Source organism: Ochotona princeps, chromosome 3, assembly GCF_030435755.1.
Source record: "Ochotona princeps isolate mOchPri1 chromosome 3, mOchPri1.hap1, whole genome shotgun sequence".
Classification (NCBI taxonomy): Eukaryota; Metazoa; Chordata; class Mammalia; order Lagomorpha; family Ochotonidae; genus Ochotona; species Ochotona princeps.
In genome coordinates this window covers 113,897,773-113,920,836 of record NC_080834.1, presented here as the reverse complement: position 1 = coordinate 113,920,836, position 23,064 = coordinate 113,897,773, and the positions used below count along the sequence as shown (strand labels likewise).

The 23,064-nt window shown below is 44.2% G+C and overlaps 1 protein-coding gene across 3 annotated transcripts in view; it reads left to right on the top strand.

Moving 5' to 3' along the window:
• The window catches only part of FNDC3B (fibronectin type III domain containing 3B), a 342,344-nt gene that overhangs the window by 85,015 nt on the left and 234,265 nt on the right, over nucleotides 1-23,064 (top strand). For all 3 annotated transcript variants that reach the window (XM_058661102.1, XM_058661100.1, XM_058661101.1), the window contains exon 3: nucleotides 17,331-17,406. In XM_058661102.1, coding sequence (XP_058517085.1) covers nucleotides 17,331-17,406 — 76 coding nt within the window. The remainder of the gene's footprint in view (nucleotides 1-17,330; nucleotides 17,407-23,064) is intronic.

The window sequence follows — 23,064 nt, the reverse complement described above, 5'->3', positions numbered from 1 at the left end:
TCTCAATCCTCTGTGTTAGGTTTCTCAGTTCCACTCACTGTAAAGGCTTCCGAAAAGGCATAGCTTGCTGAGTCTCAGTCTTGAACAGGACAATCTTATCAAATTTTATTTATCAAAGGGTATTGTCATATGTGGCACCCATAATAATTAGAACACATGACATATAATTAGGACAGCTCTGAATGGGTCTGGGTGGAGAGATACTTTAGAATTTAGTTATCCAAAGACTAACAGTAAGGTGCATGACGTGGTCAGTATCCTTTGCTTGGTAGAAGTTGAATTGACTTCAGAAAAGAGAGGATAAAATGAAAACTACTGGCACGGCAGGGCACACTGCAGAGGAGTGGGCGTTTGTGTCTGTTGGCTTTAATGTGCTTGTTTTCAGTTTGCTGCCGCCTTCGACAGTCTTGTTTCCATTGTCAAATCAGGGAGAGCAGCGGCTGCTCTGCTGCTTCAGCCTGTGTCTGGCATCGGAGGTAACATCCATTAATTCTTTGAAAGAAATGAGCAAATTGATTCCATCTACGCCAGGCCACTTGTTGCATTTGACACACAGGCAGGGTTTTCTTCTGAAATTTATTTGTTTTTCAAAATTTTGATGCCAATAGAGTGAACCTTTTGCACCGGTGAGTTTGACATGTTTAGGCTGTAACTCTGGGCCTCAAAGCAAATAGGAAAAAAAGAACATTTGTATGGACACATGAAGGCTTATTTTCCCTTGTCCTTATTTCCTGAACAGGGTAGTTAGAAAAGTAGTTACACAGCAGGTGCATTGTGGTAGGCATTATGAGTAATCTAGATGTGATAGGAGGCATATGGATGACTGTATTAAGTTATGTGCAAATAATGTCATGTTTTATATAAGGGATTTCAGTGTCCATGGATTTTGATGTTCTGGAAAACCCTGGAACTTTTCTCCCTGAGAATACTAAGGGATGACTGTATTTAAAAATTGGGAGGCTTACATAAAATTATGCAATTTCCTGTTAATCTGGAAAAGTCAGGAGAAGCGATAACACTGGTCCTTTTACTAAGCAGCAACTGACAGAAACGGAAAGGCTTCCTGCTTCCGGTGGGGGATGTAGGCCTTAGTCCCTACTCCATCTTTGAATTGTGGTTTCCAAGCTGCCTGGACTCTGTGGTCATTGGAGTTTGGAGTCTGAAAACTCTGAAGTGTTTCACTTTTGAAATTGCACCTTGTGGCTAGCATATCATGCTTTAAATGTAGCAAAAATGGTTAAGATGTGTCAAGTGTGCACTCTGTGGATCATTCTGATAAAGCGTCTTAGTTTTCTATGTGATGACTTTGTAAAATGAGTTAGTTTTGTCAGTATGACTTTGTGCATGGGTTTCAGATTTACTTACTGCAAATTAACTGTGCTTAGATTTCCTTATTTAAGTATATGTGATTTGAACCCCAGAAGTGTCCCATGGGAAAACTCACCAAAGCATTGGAAGGGCAAAGGAAGCCTCCAGGTGTCCTGATCTTATTGTTTACAGTCTAGTTAAGGGACATTCAACACAGATGGAAGGTGTAAATGTTCCCAGGGCAGACACGCAAACACTTGTGTTTATAAACTGTTTTGCAGTCTGTTAAGGGTAGAGTCTTAAAAGTATTTATTGAAACAGTTTTTTAAAAAGTAGACTTTGCTTGGTATTACCTGGTGAATCACTTTTTAAAAAATTCTTTATTATTTGAAGGGCAGAGTTAGCAGGAGAGGAGAGACGAGAGTTAATTTTTCATATGTTGTACACAATGGCCAGGAGTGGGCCAGGCTGAAGCCAGGAGCTTCTTTGTGATTTGCTACAGAGACAGGGACCCAAGCACTTGAGCCATCCTCTCTTGCCTTCCAAGATGTGTTATCAGGGAGCTGGATCAGAAGTGGAGTGGCCAGGACACAAACTGATACCCACATGGAATGCTGGGGTTACAGGCCACAGCTTAATAATGCTGGCCCGTAGTGAGACATTTTATTTAAAATATTTCTGTATTAGCATTATTTAAAGACTTATTTTTATTGGAAAATTAGATACGCAAAGAGGAGGAAAGACAGAGAGGAAGATCTTCCTCTGTTGATTCACTCCCCAGGTGGCCATGATGGCCAGAGCTGAGCTGATTCAAAGCCAGGAGCCCGGAGACTCTTCCGGATCTCCCACACAAGTGCTGGATCCCAAGGCTTTGTGCCGTCGTCTACTGCTCTCCCAGGCCACAAGCAGGGAGCTGGATGGAAAGTGGGGCTGCTGTGATTAGAACCGGCGCCCATATGGAATCCCAGTGCATGCGAGGCAAGGACTTTAGCCACTAGGCAACTGCACCGAGCCCGCTGTATTAGCATTTTAAAATAGATTAAAATTGATATATTCCAAACCTCTAGTCTTCTTGTGTTGATTTGAACATGTGTATGTGTCATGTTGAATGTAGTATTGTAGCATTTGATGTAACTTCTGGTTAGTAAAAATAGTATACGCACACACAATGAGGAGACAAGGCACTCACTTGTACATCCAGAATATGTGTGGAGAATTTGTGTGTACATCATTGTTTTCTCTTCGTTGACATGATTGATTTAAACATGAATCCGTAGAACACATATACGACACGCTTCGTGACTGTCATAAACAAGCTGCATAAAATTAGTGACATTTCTCCTGAGATTCCAACTGTGGAAACTTTTCCGTTTTCCGTTTCCTGTAAGTCCAAGGACAAAAATCAACAGCCTGCAAAAAGGAGCCATTTCCTAATATCTAGGTGATCGTAGCGTTAGCTGTCTTCAGATTGTCTTCGTTCCCTACTTAAGCTAGCATTGGGCAGACTGAGGTGCCTCTTGGCCATTTTCCGATCAACTCTAATGTTTAAGGAACTGAGCTACACATGGTGGGCTCCTCAGAAGAAACCGAGTGCACATGCTGCTTGCGTTGCTGCTGCCTATATCAGGCCTGCTGCTCAGCCCTGGGCCTTTTTCCTTAACAGCCCACCACGAGATCAGATCATCTGTTCAGAGGGAATTTGTTTTATGAGCAGCAGGTGTGTTCAACAGGATCATTAAACAGAATAACTTGACCCTGCCTCTCCCAGGTCCGCTCATTGCTTCCTGTGCCTTGCTCTTTGCCGTATTGGAGATAAGCCCTTAGATAATACGGACAGTCTGCATTTAGCAAATTACCTTGCTGAGCGCTTCTGCTCTGCCAGTAATTGGGGAATTAGTGGAGAAGGCAGAAAGGCGGAGGTGTTTGGGAAGAGTGCGTGCAGATTGAGAGGAGTATGTGCTTAGAAAACTTCAAGGACATTTTAGTGACGCAGCCCGAAAATTACAAGTCATGCAACATAACTGGGCAACAGCGCAAGTTTACTTTCCTTCAAATTTGAAGTTTGGTTCACAAGAGTTTTTTTTTTTTTAAGTGTTGGAACTAGTAGGGATGGACCTTTAATGATGCAGATACTCTAGTCACCCTGTGCCCAAAACTAGACCACAGTTTACCTGTGGTACTTTGCTGTCTCCAGTTAACTGCTCTATTATTGTGGTTGAAAAGTTCAACACCGAGCATGTTAATTTCTTAGGAGCGAGTCTCCTCCATCTTTTATTGGAGTGTTGAGTTGTCCTTCAAGGTCTTGGGAGTGACCATATCACCCTGGCGCATGTACTTTCGTTACTGATGTTCGTCTATACTTAATTTGGCTGGAAAACAAAGCTCGTTGATCTTCTCTGATTTCACCGTTTACATTTTTGTTTTGCATTCCTATGATGGATCTCTTTTGGACCCATTTAAACTCTCAGCACTGTGGCAATACACAAACAGCATCCTTTAGAGTAGTTGTTTCTTGAGTGGGTTTGGTCATACTTGGAAATTAAAGCCATTCTTTGCAGCACTACTATCATAAATCACGAAGATGGCACCCATCTTTTTCTAACCGTTGACACAGGAGATCAGACATTAGATGTATTTAAGCACTTTCTGTGGATTCTGTTTTACGGATCCTGGAGTCTCCGAGAACATGCTTGGGTGATGAGGAGACACTGGCCTTTACTAGGTGTGTGGTTATACCTGCTTGGTTTTTCGGAGTCTCGTGTTTGGAGTGGTTTTCTCTGGGTCAGTCAGTGAGAGTTCTGCCCCTGCCCGAGGAACATGGAACTGTAAAGACCTTGTAGGACCCAGGCAGGCTCTGCCAAGGCTGGGTTCCTTCTGTGGAGGTGACACAAGGCTCATCTTCCAGCTATTGGTGGACAAGTTTAGTTGTTGGACACATGGCTCATGTGGTCATTTTTATGTCGTGGAGTCTTCTATGGTGCAGGAAGGGAGAGTAACTGCTGAGGGTTATGACGGGACCAGGGCTGCTGCTGAGTTCTCACATACATCCCTTCACCATGTGATTATGACCTGTAAGGTGGTGGCTGTTTTTGTAGGTAAAACAAAAGGTGAGAAAAGTTGAGGCCCGGCGCCTTGGCCTAGCGGCTAAAGTCCTCGCCTTGAACGCCCCAGGATCCTATATGGGCGCCGGTTCTAATCCCAGCAGCTCCACTTCCCATCCAGCTCCCTGCTTGTGGCCTGGGAAGGCAGTCGAGGACGGCCCAAGGCATTGGGACCCTGCACCCGTGTGGGAGACCCGGAAGAGGTTCCTGGTTCCCGGCATCGGATCGGCGCGCACTGGCCCGTTGCGGCTCACTTGGGGAGTGAATCATCGGACAGAAGATCTTCCTCTCTGTCCCTCCTCCTCTCTGTATATCTGACTTTGTAATAAACTGAATAAATCTTTAAAAAAAAAAAAGGTGAGAAAAGTTGAGTCCTCACAGCTGACAAATCACGGTGCCAGGATTTGCATCCATTTAAGCCCTTTTGCAAAAACAGGTCCCACTTTCCAGGAGGGGTGGAGTTTCCGGGGTTGGTGTATTTCCATGATTCCTGTTCAGGTTGACAGCGGCAGAGATGTGGGTGTTCCACAGTTCTCAGTTGTCAAGCCGTCGGAGGAGGCCATTCCCATTATATTCCTGTTTTTACTTTGAAGGGAGTTCTTTTCCTGAAGGGAGTGGAATCTACCTAGGTTCCAGCCCACATTACTGAACATAACAAGTTCTGCTCATCTTCCCTGGAGCAGCGCGCTCTCTGTGGGGTTAGCACAAAAGGAGCCATTCTCTGTATCACTGATGGCTGCCGGGAGGTGATGTTGAGTAGAGAGCCAGGTCGCAAAGATGCTTCCCACCATGAGAGTCTCTCCTCTGGAGGCAGGAGAAGGCCTTTTCCGCCTGCCTTTTCCTCCCAAACTTCACCCTTAACTCAAAATCCATGTCACCCTAGAGACCGTGTTTTTGGACAATTGAAAAAAAAAAAAGTTGCTGTAAGACTTGAACCTATTATTTGGTTTGGGCTTTTCATTCTGAATTTGTAATTATTTCTCCTAAGTAACAGCAGAATTGAAAAACAAAACAAAAAGACAATACTAAACTAAAAGCTAGTTCATCCTTCAAAAAGAAAGGAAATGGCCACTTGGCTAAATACAAGCATGTCTTAAACCCCCTCACCTCCGCTTCCTCTGCCCTGCCAAGGGAGCCCAGCATGGAGTGTCGGGCAGGATTTGTACCCGGCGCCACCACATCGCACCCTTGTGCGAGCTGAGCTGCTCGTTTTCTTTGTTTCAGGCTGACAAAGGGCTCCTTGGACTTTGAGTCTTGTCATGATGTTAATTACACGTTTCAAAATCATGTGTTCTGTTAAAAATCACTTGCGCATAGCCTTGGGCAGAGAACTGGAGGTAGGGAGTTGCTTCAGGGTGCGGAATATTGTTTTGGAGGCCTTGGGAAATAAATCTTAAGTTAGTTCATTTACCACCAAGACATATTTAGTCAGTGTATATAAACAAAAGAAGTCACAGTGTGCCTGGACATTATTTGTCCCAGATGGAGTTTAAACTTGGCTCATTATCCCAAGCTGATGTCATGGTATATAAGCTGGCCCTGAACTAGACTTGCATAGAATCTGTTGTGTGCTTGTGTGTGTGTATGTGTGTGTCGAGGGCGTACGGGGAGGAGTAGCGGGGCTGGCTGGAAAATCTTGGTCACATTTTTCCTTTGCTGTCGGCAAAGCCTAGTGTCAGTCCTGAATTTGGGCTTGGTGCACAGTGAGGGAGGAATCGGAATACTGTGTTCATTTGTACAAGTTGGCATGTGTACATCATGCCCAGAGACGTAGCTCTTCTGAGTGAGTTAGTGCATGCAGCTTCCCAACAGTTGCTTGACAAGGCTCTGGTAGTAAAATCTAGAAAGGAAAATATGAACACATTGCATGTTTGAAGAGCATTTTCAGTCTATTCGCCTTGAAATCTTAGTCTGGACAATTTCTTAAGACTTAGTAATGGTCTTATGTCTCCAACTGTGTAATTCTCTATACTTTCTGAATTGTGTGGTAGATAATTTCTCAGATTGCTTGCTGTGGTGTCTAAGGAGGCAGATGCCTGGTGCTCCGCAGTCTGCTTCCTGCTTCCTGTGTATTTCTGAGAGCAGCTTTGGGTCAGCCTCAAGATGGTCCTCTCCTGGACCTTGGGGTGTTAAATAGGACATGGCCACAGACCATGGTGTTGCTCTGTCCTATCTCATTGCTGGCTCTGTTAGGATTATCTTAACTAGAAGAGTTTCCAAGGATGTCAAACCATTTTGTAGAGGTAAAGGGCTTCGATTTCAGCATCTTCTGTGAATGAATCCCAGTGTTACCCGTGTTGTCCGGGCTTACCGAAGCTGCGCATGCACTGGCATGTGACTGGGGGGCGAGCTGTTCAACAGAGCCAGCTTCCTGTATGGAAAACCTAGGCAGATGGAATCTGAAATCTGGTAGATTTGGTCAACTTTTTTTTGTTTGTTTGTTTTGTTTTTTTGAGACACTCTCATTTTAGGTAACAAGAAAGATTTGCCACTGGGGTTTGAAGAAAAAGGGTATGATCATCAGCTTATGTGTGAGGCCCGGTGCAGGGCTGCACGGACAAACGCAAGAGGTGGGTGTTCTCAGCAGGTGAGGAAGCATCCCAGATGAGGCGGGGTGACCTGCCTGGCAGAGCCGGGACCCCGCTTTGACTTTTCCGACTCGCGCCTTGCTTGGTATGCTTTGGATTGCTCTGTACCTTTCTTTGTCCTACTTGATTTTGAAACCATGAGCTCAAAGATGAATTGAAGGAAAGTCCTCACTATTTTCAGACCCGTCAAACTCCTCAGAAGACAGCTCTCACCTAAGCCCCATCTGAAGTTTTTCAAAGTATACAATGGCAGGAAAAAGAGACTTAATTGTGTAGGAAGTGTTTGAAATCTTCAACATCTTTGATTCATTTCTCTAATTGAAAATTGAGTTCCAGGTACACTCAACTGCTATCGAGGATCTCTAACTTTTTTTGTGTGTGTGTGAAAGCTGATAAAAGGCAAATTGCAACAGCATAAAAATGAATTTACACTTTTAAGTTATTATTAGGAATCAAACATTTTGGGACATGACTAACTCTGGAACATTGAAAATATTTGAGGCAGTGGTTCCCAAATTTGTAGTTATACTTGTTTTCCAGTAACTCCACTAGTACCACTTTACTTTTGGTCAGCAGTGTGGTAGCCGGGCAAATGCAACCCACTGTAACTATTTGGTGAGTTGTCTAAAAGTAAAGGATAGGAATGCTAGGTTGGCTCTTGAATGCTTTTGGGGTTAGGGAAGAAATCACAGAGAAGAAATAAATGACAGGAAAAGCCTAGAAGGAGGGTGGAGCAAGAGACATGCACAACAATGATGACAGTATTGCAAACATGTGACAGGCGTGTAGTTGGGGAAGGGAATTAGAGTGCCAAGCAGGAAGTACATATGACTTGGGGAGCCGTTGAACATTCCAGTACTTCCCTAACTTCAGCAACCCCATATAGCTGGAGTGATTAGATAGAACTGGACAGCAGAAACTCCCAAGATGCGCCTGTTTCATAATTAAGCCAACAGTTTGAAAACTTCTAGATACGATCTTTGAAGTCAGGGGAGTCTGAGACATTACGTTCACAGCTTCACTGGTTTCCACGCGTCCTGTGTCTCATCTCTCAGGATGGGCTCTTCATTGCTCTCATAGTTATCTACTGATGTCTCTTTGCTGTTGGAAAACTTTCCTGCTCACAGGATGCAGTCTGGATCTTGAAATATGACAAACAAAGCCCTTCAGAGGTGGCCCTGGCCTGTTTAGTCTCACCCTTGTCCCTATGTCCATGTGTAGTCCATTATAGCCACTCTGGATTCTTGCTGTTCCACACGTCTTACTACTCAGGCTTTCGTGAACTTGCCTGCATAATTGTTCCTTTGTTATTCCCATGCAGCCTCCTACTCTTCCTTTAAATGCCTCTCCCAGTGCAAACTTTTGTTAAATTCTGGATGGTTTCATACTACTTACTAGCAGATAATGGAGCTTTTTTTTTTTTTTAATATTTTTGTTGATTTCCATCTGTTTGAAGGGGAGAGAGAATCTTCTACCTGTTGGTTCGCTCTCCAAACACACCTGCAACTCAGGGCTTGGCCAGGATGAAGTCCACAATTCTGGAGCTCTATCCAGCCCTCTCAGGTGGGTGGTAGGGACTCAATCAAGCACTTGAGCCATCTTCTGCTGCTTTCTGGGACACATCAGCAGCAAGTTGGATCAGAAAAAGAATAGCCGGGACTCAAACTGGCACTCTGATATCAGAGGCAGGCTTCCCTGTTCAGTAAGCCCACTGTGACTGTTACAGCCCAAGTGGTGAAAGCATTTCATGCAGAGCGGCTTAAGTGCCTCTCTGCCACCCGGTCCTTCTATCCCCCAATTCTTTCCCAAATCCCTGGAATAATGTTAGTTGGCACGAAGACTCAGGTGACAGTGGTGTTACAGAGAAATGAACTCCAAAATGTTTGATGACTAACTGTTGAGAGTTGATTTTCTGTCCATCAGCAGGATGGAAACGTTATTCAAGGGATGTTTGTTTCTGTGTCTCAGGATGAAGAGCAACGTTTGATGAATTCGTGAGCAATCTAGAAATGAGTTTTACAGACAGCAGAATCTTGGGAATATCAGCCCTGAATCTGGTTCCTCACTGTTCCCTACCCCTGGAGTTGCTGGCTTGGCTCCTGGGAACAGTGGACTGAAATGTGTGACGTTAATTTGCAAGTCAGTGGGGATCATGTTGCTCTCCTGTAGCAGTCAGAACCAGACAGGAAGCAATAGCGCGTTCGCCATGCAGTGAGACACACTAAATTCACTCTCAGAGCATACGCCCAAGAGAGGAGAGGGGACTCCATTGCTGATTCCTATTAGTATGGCCTGAACCTGCCCTGGGGATGCAGGTGTGTGAGTGGGCCAAGGGCCAGAAAGGAGTTGCTTCTGATTTAGTTAATACTTTTTTTTTTTTTTAACAAGGACTGGCCCTGAAATGGCAATGGCAGGGAATGAATTTTGTTTTCAAGGAACAGGATTTACAGTAAAGGAAGGGGAGTTTTATTTTTGATTCTGTCTGAAAAGTGTGTTTAAAATAAGTCTTGGAGGCCAGTGCAGTGACTTAAGAAGCTAATCTTTCAACTCCATATGGGATATGGGCACTGGTTCATGTCCCAGCTGCTCCACTTCCTATCCAGCTCCCTGCTTATGGCCTGGGAAAGCAGCAGAGGATGGCTCAAGTTCTTGGGACCCTGCACCCATGTGGCAGACCTGAATGACGCTCCTGCCTTTAGACCAACTTAGCTCTGGCTGATATGGCCATCTGGGGAGTGAACCAGCAGAAGGAAGATCTTCCTCTCTGTCTCCTCTCCTCTCTGAATATCTGACTTTCCAATAGAAATAAACAAACCTTTAAAAAAGAAAAAAAATGATGTTTTATATGTCCAAGGGAGATGGGACACTGTCCATCTCGGTGAGGCAAAAATTCTCCTACATTGAGTTTGGTCTTTTGTATTCTTGTTTTTTTGTCTTGAAAGTTTTATTTTTGAGACTTCAGATTTGGGGGCGTGTGGTTCTTTTAAAAAGGCTTTTAACTTAATTGGTCATCCATATAACCAAGGTGCATTTTTGTTTTGCACCAAAGTTGATGCTGTGTGTACATTTTTAGCAACAGGAACTGTTTTTGTAAAATAGTATTTAATGCAGTGTACAGTTGGAGGGACTAGAAGCACACAACCCCTTCCCAAATGCCGTTGTGCTGTCTTTTCCAGCACTTTCTGCTCTATGAATGTTTTGTTGTTGTTTAAATAATTGTACTATCCTCAATGCCCATTACACATCACAAATGTCACTTGTTAGGTTGTGTATATGTAGTTCTTCCCCCAGGGCCTAGAGGAATACCTGACTACAACTGGTAACTCACTAACATTTGCTGAATTGAGACAGATAGGAGAGCTGGCATTTAGTCTGGCAGTTGCTCTATTGGACAGTGGGATCAATTCCCTGCCTTGACTACTGACTCCATCTGCCTGCCAGAGCAACCTCTAAAAGGCAGGGCAATGGCTTGAGGGGTTGGATCCCTGCTACTTGCATGAGGGACCCAGGCTCAGTACTCAACTACTGTTCCGGCCATTGTCGGACACCAGCTCTGCCTTAGCCTTTGCCATTATGGTGGTTTGGGGAAACGAACCAGGGAATGGGAGCTGGTTTGTTTTGTCCGCTTGCCTCTCAAAGAAGAGTGACTGTTTTTAAAAGGGGACTGAAATATAGTAGTACAGTTCTTTGTGGCCAAATAGGCCAAACTGGAAACCATAATGCTAAGGGAAATGAGCCAATCCCAAAGGGTTAGATACCACATGTTTGCCTTAATTTAAGAAGATATGATGTTATGTATAACGTTTTATGTTATGGATGTTATGTTGTATGTAGTATATAAACTAAAATGGAAATGTGAATGGGGTGGTCACAGAATGGGGTTAGGAAATCACATTTATTTTTAACATGTTGGCTGCTCAATACTTTGTCAATTAATTCCATAACGATGTTAATTGTTGCTGATAATATGTTAGTGCTTTTATTTGATCGGGATGATACTCTGTTGGCTCTGCCCTCAGACCAGAGAGGGTCTCCCCAATAAGTAGTTGGACTTGACTGGACTATAAGATGTTGGACTCTATGCTCGGCATATGTTTGCTAAGAGGGAATCTCAACTGAACTTGAACTATGGTTACGCAACAAGGTGGAGGAACCCACCATGGGGGGAGGGTGTGGGGAAGTGTGGGGAGAATACCAGTTCCTATGAAATTACAACACAATGTAATTAATGAATAAATTTAATAATAAAAAAAAAGAAATATAGTAGTAGTTCCTCTGAGGGCATTTATTTTGTAAAATTCAGCTACTGAATTCCTGAAGGAGTTCTTGATGAAATTTCCTGCAGGTAAAAAAATTGTATGATTTCAGTTCATAAAATTTCACCCCTTGGTTTTATCTGCTTTCTGTTTCCTTGGTTACCTACTGATCGTTCAAGTGTTCTTTGTTAGTGACAGATGACTTTGGGATGTAATTTTCCCAGGAGTCATCTTTTATTTTTCTTATGTTTACTCTTGGGCCACATTAAATGGCATGTAGCGATTGTGATAATGGTGTGGTAAAGTCATGGCTTCATTTTAGAATTCTAAGAGAATGAAAGGACTTGATACTGACTTTTGAGAACAAGTCTTGTCCTGTGGAAAAGCAGTAATTGCTAATTAAAGAATCCCTTACCTCCTGACTGCTGTACCTTGGTTGAAGGAAACGGACCATGCTTCGGGGAGTTAGCCCAGCCTTCCTGGGAGAGAACTTGTCCTCTTTGTTTGGGACGGTGCTTTTGGCCCAAATGACTGTCCTGTCTCACAGCAGTGCTTTGAAGTAGCTGTGTGGTGAACTGGTTTTGTGAAATTCCTGCCTCTTTCACGGGGAAGTGGCATTGTGAATCACAAGGGCATGTGTTTTTACTCAGAAAGTGCTAGCTCAGCCACTTTTGGATTGTGTGACTTCAGATAAGTTGCTTCTGAGACCTTTGAACTCCAGCCTTGGGGAAATCTTGTTCTTTGCTGGAAACACAGAAATTCTAAAGCCCTGCAAGAAACAGAATAAGGTCTTAGGTGTCACTGTTTGCGTTGATCACGCAAGAGCTTCATGTGCTGTGTGTGTTCTCTGTGCTGCTGCTGGTGGTTGGCCTGGGTTTCAGTATTGTTTTCCTGCCGGATTTGAGTTCAGCTTTCGGATAGAAAGGGTATGCAGGATGAGAAAATCATTACTTCCCCTTTGCCTGTGTAGTTGGAATCCTGAGACATTTTCATGTGTGTTAATGTGAGCGTTTGTGACTTATTGCTTCTCTCTCTTTCATTTGGAGTAAGAAAATGGTGATTCCACCCCCCCCTCAGTTTTTCCCAAGGCCAATATGATCTCTGACACAGATGGTAGGATTTTAGGGTGTGCAGGAATGGTAGTATAAACCTGGCAGCTTGGAAAGAGTTTGGAGTTCGGGAATGTGCGGTGTGTGTGTGTGTGTGTGTGATGTTTTATGTCTGAAGAAAACCGCAGCACCAGGGGCACGTGCTGCTACGCCTCTTACAGTCACAGGTCACTTCTTAAAAAGCTCTGAGCTTCTCCTCAGTAGAATCTTTATGTATCTAAAAACTCTTGTGCAGCTTTTAGGTTAATCATTGTCTTCCTTTTGAAGCCGTTGTTTGGACAGTCAAAAATATTGGTTGCAACATGCAAGCGCTAAGAGCAGCCCCACCACGTGCGGCCCGGTAAGGAAGCCCTCATTGCCAAGTGGATCCCCCTCCCGCTCATGGCTTGTACCTGATCTGTCCGAGGCTTGGACTTCACCATCAGCGGCACCGCACAGGTTCATCTGCAGGCTATCCGGGCTGTCTCCCAGCAAAAGTTCATGTTTGGACTGATTCACTGCACTGACTGCTTAGTCCACGTGGCTGGTGACTTTTTATTTGAGACATAAATTAGGAACTTGCCTCCAGGCACAGTCTTGGATACTCTGATCTTCTGGTTCGTCAACCTCCCAAAGTTTATCTTGCTGCTCGCTTGTGGCATTCCCTTTTCTCCCACCCTGAGTAAAACCAGAGTCATTGGGGATTGATTCCTGGAAAAGAAGCTCTGTTCCACCTTGTGTGAGTTCTCTCCTGGCTGAAGCCTTTGCAAGATGCTGTGCCGAGCTGTTTCTCACTTGTGTTTATTCTGACTCTTGTTTTATTGTTTTTTTTTTGACTTTGAATGGGTGGTTCCTTATTTTTCATGAGGTAGTGGATTCTTTTAGGCGTCTTGGTTCAGGTAGCGCTAATGGATTTGAAACAGATCTGATATAGCAATAGTAGCCTAAAGTGTGCTCCTATGATTCCATTAGCATGATTCTATTCCAACGTCTCTGGGGAGCAAAAAACTATCCCCCCCCCGCTTCTGAGTACATAGGGTGCAGTATGAATGGGTTTAATGCTGACTATGGCAAAGCAGGAAATGCTTAGCATGTGGACCAGAAGTGATGAGGTTTGTGTAGTGATGTTATGTTTTAACTTCTCCCTTTAAGAGAACTTGCTACAATTTTCTCTGCTTTGTGGTTGCCTTGCGGAAGGGAGGGAGAGCCAGAGTGACCAATCTGAATGACACAAAAGGTTAAGTGGGTCAGTTCTGCCCATCTGACAGGATATAACTCAGGTTCCTCAACAGTCCCTGATGCAAGACCCGCTGCTGTGGCTACTGGGGCCTTGAGGAGGGGCTGCTTTTTGTCCATTGCCCAGACAGGCCACTGTGCTGGTGTGTCAAAACTCTTTTGTCTGTTGGCAGTGGAAACAGCAAGGTGGTTCCCTTCCCTGCCCCCACAGTATAATGAAGTGCATTCTTTGGAAATGTCTTAGTTAGAGCCTGGATGAATATGGCTTATTCAAGTAATGGCTTTGCTCTTACAAAGAAAAATTGGTATTAGGACACAGGAGATTTGCCTGGTTTCTGAGGTAACCTTGTAGATTATAATCTGGTTGCCACAGCAACTCAGCAGCCCTGAACATTACCTGAAGAAAAGATTTGAAGAAAGGTATTTTAGTAGGGTGCTTAAAAGCCCTTTGCTACCTATCATCTTTCTCCCTGAAGAATCAACGGGGTTGGGGCTGGGGTCAGGAATTGAACTCAGTAAGCTGAGGGGGAAGGCCAGTGCACTCTGGAGCCTGAATGCCCACCTCCCCCCACCTCTCTCCTCCCCGCTCCCTCTCCCCACCCTCTCCCTCTCCCCACCTCCCCAGCCATACTTTTGAATGTGTCTCAGTGTTGGTGACTACCAAGAACCTGTGACAGACACTTTTCTTGCAATATAGTAAGCAGATCCTCTGACAGTCTGCAGCGTATACCAGTTCAGAAATCCTATGGTTTTGCCTGGGACTTTTCATACCTGGCGAATTGCATTTTTAAAACTGGTAATTCTGTGTGTAGTAGTATGCAAATTAGGAGTATGTTGGAAGAGAGAATATGCATTCAAGATTGTCAGAGAGAATCTGGGCCCTGAAGTCTTGTCTATTGTTTTTTTCCCCTTCAGAAGTTAATTCATAGGCGTACGTATACCCTATCCCTGGGTGTTTAAGCAAAGAGAATGATTTTTGCCCTTAGAGCAGTGATGCTGGAACTGAGCTAAAGACTAAGAAGACATGGATAAATTCCCGTTTGAAATGTTGCTGAATTCCATTATAACTGAATTATGGTCTGTATTTATATAAAAATAAAGGTAACTCAAATGATATGCATGCTGAAGGGGATGCCCTTAACAGCTCAGTTTCAAGAAAGAGATGGCTATGTTTTACTCACTGTCAAGAGCCAGAGGACTTCCTTGGGAGTCCTGATAGTGGCCTAAGGGGTCACATGGGTATCTGAATACTGCTGACTGAAGGATTATTGACACAGTTATTGTACAGGAAAAAAGTAAATTGCCTTGAAAAAGCTTATAATTCAAGATAATGAGGAGCACCAGGGATTAAAGCTTTTGCCTGAACGGGCCTGTTTTTTTCAGTTAATATCCTTCCTTTCTTAAAAAAAAATTAATATCCCAGCAGTGTCTCCTGTGTTGAATTTATTGGAACAGTAAAATAAGGTCTAGTTTTTAAAGATAAAATGACTCAGATCTCAGTAATTTCCAAAACAGATATATTATAGTGTGTACAATAAATAAAGTTGACTTTTAAATTATATCTCACGAGGACTTGAGTTTTTAGTGAAAATAATTGTTTGCAGTGACTTCTCCAAATATTTTATGACTGTCATACTTTCATTAAATGAAGGCATCGAACACTTATTCACTGTTAAACACAGGCTAACCAGGTTAAAGCAGGAAGGATTGAGTTGTATATGTAAATTCCTGGGAGAAACAGTAGAGTGCTTTGTAATTTTATCTTCTGAGAGCATGATGTAGGAGACCTGCCCTGTCCTGAAGGCAGATACCCCATCTTAACTGGAAAAGGATGAATAGCAACTGGCTGGTGAAGAAGCAGTAAGGAAGCTGATGGGCTGAGATGAGAGGCACAGGATGAGTGCTATAGACCTTGGCGTGGGAGGAGCACTGTAGACAAGAGGTCTGGACGGGTGCTGCGGACCAGGGGATGGGATGAGCATTGTGGACCAGGAGCCTGGATGGGTGCTGTGGACCAGGGCATGGGATGAGCACTGAGGACCAGGAGCCAGGATGGGTGCTGTGGACCAGGGGATGGGATGAGCATTGTGGACCAGGAGCCTGGATGGGTGCTGAGGACCAGGAGCCGGGATGGGTGCTGCTGACCAGGGGATGGGATGAGCACTGAGGACCAGGAGCCGGGATGGGTGCTGTGGACCAGGGGATGGGATGAGCACTGGGCACCAGGGGCTGGGACAAGCACTGTGGACCAGGGCACAGGACGGGTGTTGCAGAGCAGGGGATGGGATGAGCACTGTGGACCAGGGTGTGGGATGAGCACTGCCGACCAGGGGTCAGCAGGGGCATTGCGGACTAGCAGCCCAGTCCAGCACTGGGGACCAGGGACCGAGACAGGCGCTGTGGACTAAGGGCCTGGTCGAGCACTGGGGACCAGGAGCTGGGATGGGAGCTGCAGATCAGAGGTTGTGATGAGCACTGTGGACCAGGACACAGGATTAGCACTGCAGACCACGGTGTGGGATGAGGAACTAGGACGTGGGACAAGCACTGTAGACCAGGGTGCAGGAAGAACACTGCAGATCTGGGCACGGGGGCTGGATGTGTTCGGGTCGGAGAGGAGGCATGGACCACTCTAAGAACTGGAAGACAAATGGAATGCCCACAGCCTGGCAATTTTTAGGAAAATGAAATATTTTAATAGTGATAACCTTGCACTTTATGAAGTTTAGTTATTATTTCTAACTTTGGATCGTGTTTTTTCATTTGTCATTAGATAGAAGTTAGTAACTTTGATTTGTTTTGTTGATATCCTTTGATTTGAAACCAAACTGAAGCTATTGAAAGAAGCTGTTTTGCCATTGCCCCTTTTAGTCACCTCATAATAAATGTTTATGTTCTAAAATAGTTTCAGTAACCTCATTAAACATTTGAGTGTTCAGTGAAGCCTATTTATACTATTATTCATTTATTGTATATAGTTTGATATTGTTTCCAGATCCTACTCACAGGCGCTTCTTTTTCCCAAGATATTTTTTTATATATTGTTTTCTCTTGTTACACAGTGTAATCCTATAACTCAGGTTAGCATTGAACATTTGGGAATAGAATGCAGTAGTGTTAGGTAAAGCTCATTTCCAGGTACACTTTTCCTTAACAAGCAGAGTCTGAAAAATTGGTTTTCAAATTGAGTTTTTTCAAAATTATGTATCATCATAGATGTTATGGGAAGATTCAGTTGGCTAAATCCACAGGTGTGCATCTCCTCAGCATCCCTAATTTGAGCCAGTGCTACATTTTTAAAATTTTGTGGCTGATCTGTCAGCATAGTGGGCTGATCCTCCACCTGTGGTGCTGGCAATCCCATATTGGTGCCAGTTAGTGTTTGATCCACTTCCGATCCAGCTTCCTGCTAATGGTGTGGGAAAGCAGCTAGAGATGGCTCAGATTCTTGGGCCCCTGCACCTACATGGGAGACCTGGAGACAATTCCCGGCTTCCGGCTTAGATCAGCTCAACTTCTGTGGCTGTGGTCATTTGGGGAGTGAACTAGAGGAAGATCTCTGCTTCTCTCCCTCTCTCCCATCTCTGTAAATCTGCCTGCTAAATAAAAATAGATGTTTTTAAAAAAATTATTTTTGATTTTTGTGTTGATACAAGATGCCTTAGTACCTGCTTTCTGTATAGCACCTGAATTATAGAAGTTGAAGAAAAATCTCGAGTGTTTTAATAAGCTGAAATTTTGTTATTTTGGCAGGTGATTCTCGTTCAAGTTAATCCAGGTGAGACTTTCACAATCAGAGCGGAGGATGGAACACTTCAGTGCATTCAAGGTGAGAAAGTTTGTGGTAAACATTCAAGTCAAAGGATTTTTCTTTTATTATTTTTAGGAAATAACACTTGTCTCTGTGTGTCTGTAAGTGATTTTCTGGGATTAAAATACATTTCTTATTTCCCTTCAAATGCTTTCAAATATCTGTTATACTATTCAAGTGATGTTTTTAGTGGTAAAGTCTGTGTGGTTATCTATTAGCTATTGCTGCATATCAAATCATAATTTAGTGACTTAAATTGATGCCATTTATTTTAATGGTTTTTCTGGGTCAGGGATTTGGACATGACATAGCTGCTTCTGCTGTCGCTGGACGTCTCAGAAGGCTCAAATCAAGGACTGGATTGAAGTCTTTTTAAGGCATTTCTGCAGGTGGAGCTTTTTCCTGGCCCACCCAAGTGATTGTTGGCAGCACTTCACTTTTGCAGGCTGGCAGGAAGTTTCTTCCTTGCTTCCTTGCACAGTGGGCATTTACAGTGGGGACGCGTAGAAGTGAGTAGCTTACATTATGGCAGGTTGAGTGGCAAGAGGAAGTTAGTAAGTGTGGATTACACTCAAGAAGTTTACAGTGGCATGAATACCAGGAGAGAAGTCGAGGAGAGCCATTCTAGAAAGCTGCTCACCAGTCTACCTTTGGTGCCAAAGGGTCGTGTACCTCCTTCATGAGATGTCCCTTCCCAGGATCCCAAAAGTCTTTTTCTCTTGTAGCATTAGCCTACATTCCAGAGTGTTCTCATTGGAGTAAGTTCCTTGTGTGAGCCTTCTTGGGTGTAGTTAAATACAGTTGCTAGGACACCGTTTCATGTTTGTGTCCCACTCATTCTTCTCTCTGCTTTTCTTTGAAAGAAATGACTGCGTCCTCTGCTCCAAGTGGAGTTCTGTGTGGGAAGAACAGTCCAGATCTGTTGTTAGCCCATACACAGTGCTGTGTTGGCAAGCACTGTTTGTGACAGCTCTTTTTGCCATCGATTGGGATTGTAGAGCAAATGGCTAACTGGCATTTAGTTAAAACTAGTATTAAATGACTGGGCTTGGATCTCATTAGAGACCTTTTTAAAATATGGACTTGTTTTTACATACATATGAGGGGGGACTTTTTTTAAGATTTGTTCATTTTGAAAGAGTAACAAAGAGGGAGGAAGAGAATGCTAGAGAGGGAGGGAGAAGAGAGATATATCTAGAGAGAGAGAAAGAGAGAGAGAAAGAAAATCTTCCATCTTTTGGTTCACACCCCAGATTGAACTGGTGCATCCCATCCACCAGTGCTAGGTCAGGCTTAACCCTGGAATCTCACCTCCTCTGCCACATGGGTGGCAGGGATCCAAGCACCTGGGCCACTTTGCGCTGCTTTCCTGGGCCATTAGCAGAGAGTAGATGGGAAGTGAAGCAGTAGACCTCAAACCAGTACCCATATGGGATGCTAGCACTGCAGGTGGAAGTTTTACCTTCTCTGTCCAATTGCTGACCCCCTATTCTTTCACATAAGCTCCCGTAGTGAGCAGCATCGAAGCAGGCATTGTTGAGTTGCTTGGGTAATAGCAGAGCATGCTGCTCTCAGATCTCATTGCTTGTTTTTCATGTGTTAAATAAAGTCTAGAATTTTTTTTTTAGAAAGGAGGATTATTTAGAGATTCAAGCCTAATGAGTTTTAGTTGCAGAAAGCCTGATGTAATTTAGTCATTTAATTAATGACTTTTTCTGATTGCATTTCTTGACTGTTGTTTCTCTGAAATTGGTCTTTGGTACTCTAGACCACTTAAACACAGAACTTTAGCAGGTTGTTGGTGTCTGGATTGGGATAGTTGTTTATAATCCCAGTGCTCCATACTGGAAAGCCAGAGGGAGTCCCAGCTCCACTAGTCCAGTTTCCTGCTTGTGCAGAGCCTGGGAGGCAACAGGTGATGGATCAGATACTCCGATCTCGCTGCTGTAGGGAGTTAGTGAGTGCTTCGCTGCAGTTGGGCAGAGCATCGCAACATAAAATATGCATGTGGGTAATGTGCCGAGTACACTGAGCTCGGGTGACCTCATTCCCACTACGGTTATCTTTGTCACTACTGACATGTTTTCCATTCTTAGGCAGTTCCGTGCTTTCTCTGTTGAGAGTGATACATACACATTGGGGAAGCAAGGGCTAGTAGAGCTTAACTCACACACCTAAGGTGATTGCTAGGAAGTGGCCAAGTCAGCTTATCACCTTTGGATGTCTTGACTTCTTCCTCTTCCGAGTTTTTCTTCGCAGGGTTCTCTGGCTATGTCCCCAGGAGACGTTGTCCTCAGGCACGTGCCAAGAGTGCGCTGCGTTCCTGGAGTAGCCATTCTGGGCAGGATGCTCCGATGAGACATGGACAGTCTGCGGAGTGAAGGTTGATGGTTGGAGACTAGATACTTGCAGAGAGGATGAACACCTTGTCAACGAAAGTACAATAACTTAAGTTTGGGTTGGATGAGCAGACCATGTGATGCAAAATGGACTGGTTTGCATCTTTTGTTTCTGCCCAGAATCAGGCCTGGGTTCAGATTTGGGGTGGCCCATCTTCCAGGTGGAGCTTCCCACTCCAGCAGCTGAGATAGCTGAGGGACATACAGTGCGAGAGGATTGGTTCAATGAGAGGCAGTCTTTTCTTGCATATCTTTTAAGAATTTTTATGGAAGGGATCTGATGCAATGGAGCCCTCTGAAGAAAGTCTTTATATTTTATTGGAGCTTAAATTTTAAGAGAATGAAGCATTGGCTTTGCTCTCTCAATGCCAGCCAGCAGGTAGGAAGGTTTTTTGTTTTCTAGGGGTCAGGGGTTGTTGTTGGTGGCCCTCTGGACATTCTGAAGTAATACGTATTTCTTGAATTTATCAACCTAGTGACTTAGTGATCCCAGCACTAGTCAGCATGCATGGCGTTGCTTTGGGGGTTTCAGGGTAGGGAGTAGAGTCATTGTGAGGCCCTCTGGAAACTCTGATGTCACAGTATATGAGGCCAATCCACTTGCTTATAAATGATTTTATTAGTATGGTAATTTTCACTGTAGAACATGGTGATGATACCATGAGAAGGACCCCAGCAGTTCATTATGATACTATTAAAAGCAGGGTAATATTGAAGAATATGGTTACTCTGGTAGAAAAGATTGTTTTCATAGGAATGTCCTTGGTGATAATGAAGGAGGAAAAACACAGGAAACTTACAATACGCTGTGAAAGCAGATTCATTTCTAATGGAATATTTCTCAATATTTTCCATGGAATGTGAATCATTGGTCTTGAAGCGCCCCAGAAGATCATCGCTTGTTCTCTCCGGCAGACAACATTATACCTGTGGTAACCTAGACAAAAGGTTTTTCTTTCCTAGGCCAGATGACATTATAAAGAGCAAATTGTTAGGAGGAAAAAGAGTCTGAACAATCAGTATGAATTCTTGCCTTTGCCTAAATTCAGGAATTAATAGAGGGCAGCTGCAGGTCTATCTCATTATTTTCCTATCCTTGTCTGGGCTGAAGTGTTGGCAGCGCAGCCTTCCTTCCTGTCCATACATGTCATCTTTTTGTCTGGGCCATTTTCTGTTCCCTGGAAAGTCTTCCAGCCAAAACAAATATTGTGCTTCCTGGAGGGCCGTAGGCCTGTCTTGTCGAAGAGCGTTCCTGGCCACTGTCGGGTTTCTTGATCTCTCCATGAATTCTGGAGGAGCAGGCCGAGGTAGCACAGTCTCGTTGTGCTGGTTGGGTTTGTAAACCTTTCCTCAGCCTTTGACTGAGACTTTGAGTTGGGCCGTGGCAAGGAAAGGTGTCTCCTCCATCCTGTTCTCCAGCCATGTAGCTTGGTGATGACGACAGATGGGAGTCTTGACTGGCTCCAATTTTACATCAGGCATGGTGATTCCTTAAAAGAATTCTTAAAAAAATTTATTTTAAAAATATTTGCTTCATAGGTGAGAGAATTGCAGACCCATGAAGCTCCTCAAGTAGGATGGAGAGGGAAGGGGTGGTGGGTGGTGGGGTGAGGGAAAAAATCCCTGTCTTTGCTCCTGTGACCACAGGGCAGGGAGATGTTGCACTGTTCCTTGCTGCTAGATTGCACCAGCATCAGTGGACAGAGTGGTCTCCTGATGTCGTTCTAAGGACCACAATGGGGAAAATGTTCTGAGGGTATTGCCAAAGGCAGTGGTGGAGGTGGCCCAGGCCCAGAGCCTGTGCTCTGAGGCTAGAACATACATCCATGAGATGTTCCTTAGGGTTGGGGATCAGGTAGAGTGGGCCTTTTGCGAGGACTCCAAAGAGTTCTTCTGGGCTGTTCCCCAGACCTGGCTCTCGTGGACACCAGCAAGTGCTGTGGTCTGGCCTGAGCTAGCCCACCTCTTAGCCCCAGCTCTCGTGAGTACAAATGAGCACTGTGGCACAGCCTGGCCTACCCCCAAACCCAGCTCTTTCTTGTACTGGTTGGTGCTGCAGCCTAGTTGGGGAGACCCTGAGACCCCCTACTGGGCCTACCCCAAGACCTGTCTCTCATGTGTGACAGCAGGTGCTATAGTCTAGCCCGAGCCAACCCCCCTGCCCCCGCCGGAAAGACTTACTTATTTATTTTAAAGAGTTAGAGAGGGAGAGAGACCGAGATCTCCCGTCTGCTGGTTTACTCCCCAAATGGCTATAGCGGCCAGGGCTGGGCCAGAACTATCCTAGCTGCTTCATCTAGGTCTCCATGTGTGGAGTGGGGACCCAAGCACTGGAGCGATTCCTGCTGATTTTCTCAGGGCATTAGCAGGGAGCATGATTGGAAGTGGAGCAGCTTGGACATGAACTGGCACCCACTGTGGATACTGGCATTGAAGGCAGGGCTTTGCGCCCTATGCAAGTCTGATGCCATGGTGATTTCTCTTTTTTCTTACAATCTCTGTAAAATTATGTTCAAATTTTAGATCCTGCTTTCTTTACATGTTGAAGTCATTCTAAAATCATTTACATTCTAAAATCATTATAAATCAATATTAATACTATACATTTTGTATGTTTCAAGACTGTTATATACTCATTTGGAGCCCGAAGAAAGGGAATGTGATGATGATAAAAAGGAAAAAAAATAATTCTTAGATAGCACCATTGTTCTAGTAATTAATAGTACTCAAACGTATTGCTGATAGTTTTTGTTCATGATTTAGATACAGTTTAAAGTGGTGATTATCTCTGCTGACCTAAGTGGGTGGAGACCTCAAAGTAACTAAACGGCAGCATAGTGCGTGGTGTGAGGGAAGCGGAAGGTTAGAGTCCTGCTCTAAAACAGCGAGTGTTGAGGCTGTTGGATCACAGAACTTTTTCTTCTCTTCCTCATTCTCATTCATTCTCCGTCAGCCTTCTGCTGCTCTGTGTCCAATTCTCTGCTCCAGTGAGTGTGGGAACCGTATCATTGATGAACTCAGGCTCTGTGAATGACACCATTGAGAGCAGTTCCACATTCCTGAATTTCCTCATTTGTCTCCCTTCTCCCGCCACTCTGTGTGATTCAGCATCCAGAATGTCACAGGGACCTTAATGGCACTTGTTTTTTTTTTTCCATAAGTTCACATTTAGTGCTTTAAGAGCATTTTGTTAGTCTTATTTGCACATTAAACACTGACCTTTCATTCTTTTGAAGAATTTCATGACAGCTTGTAGGGAACTCAGGTTATCTCGTTG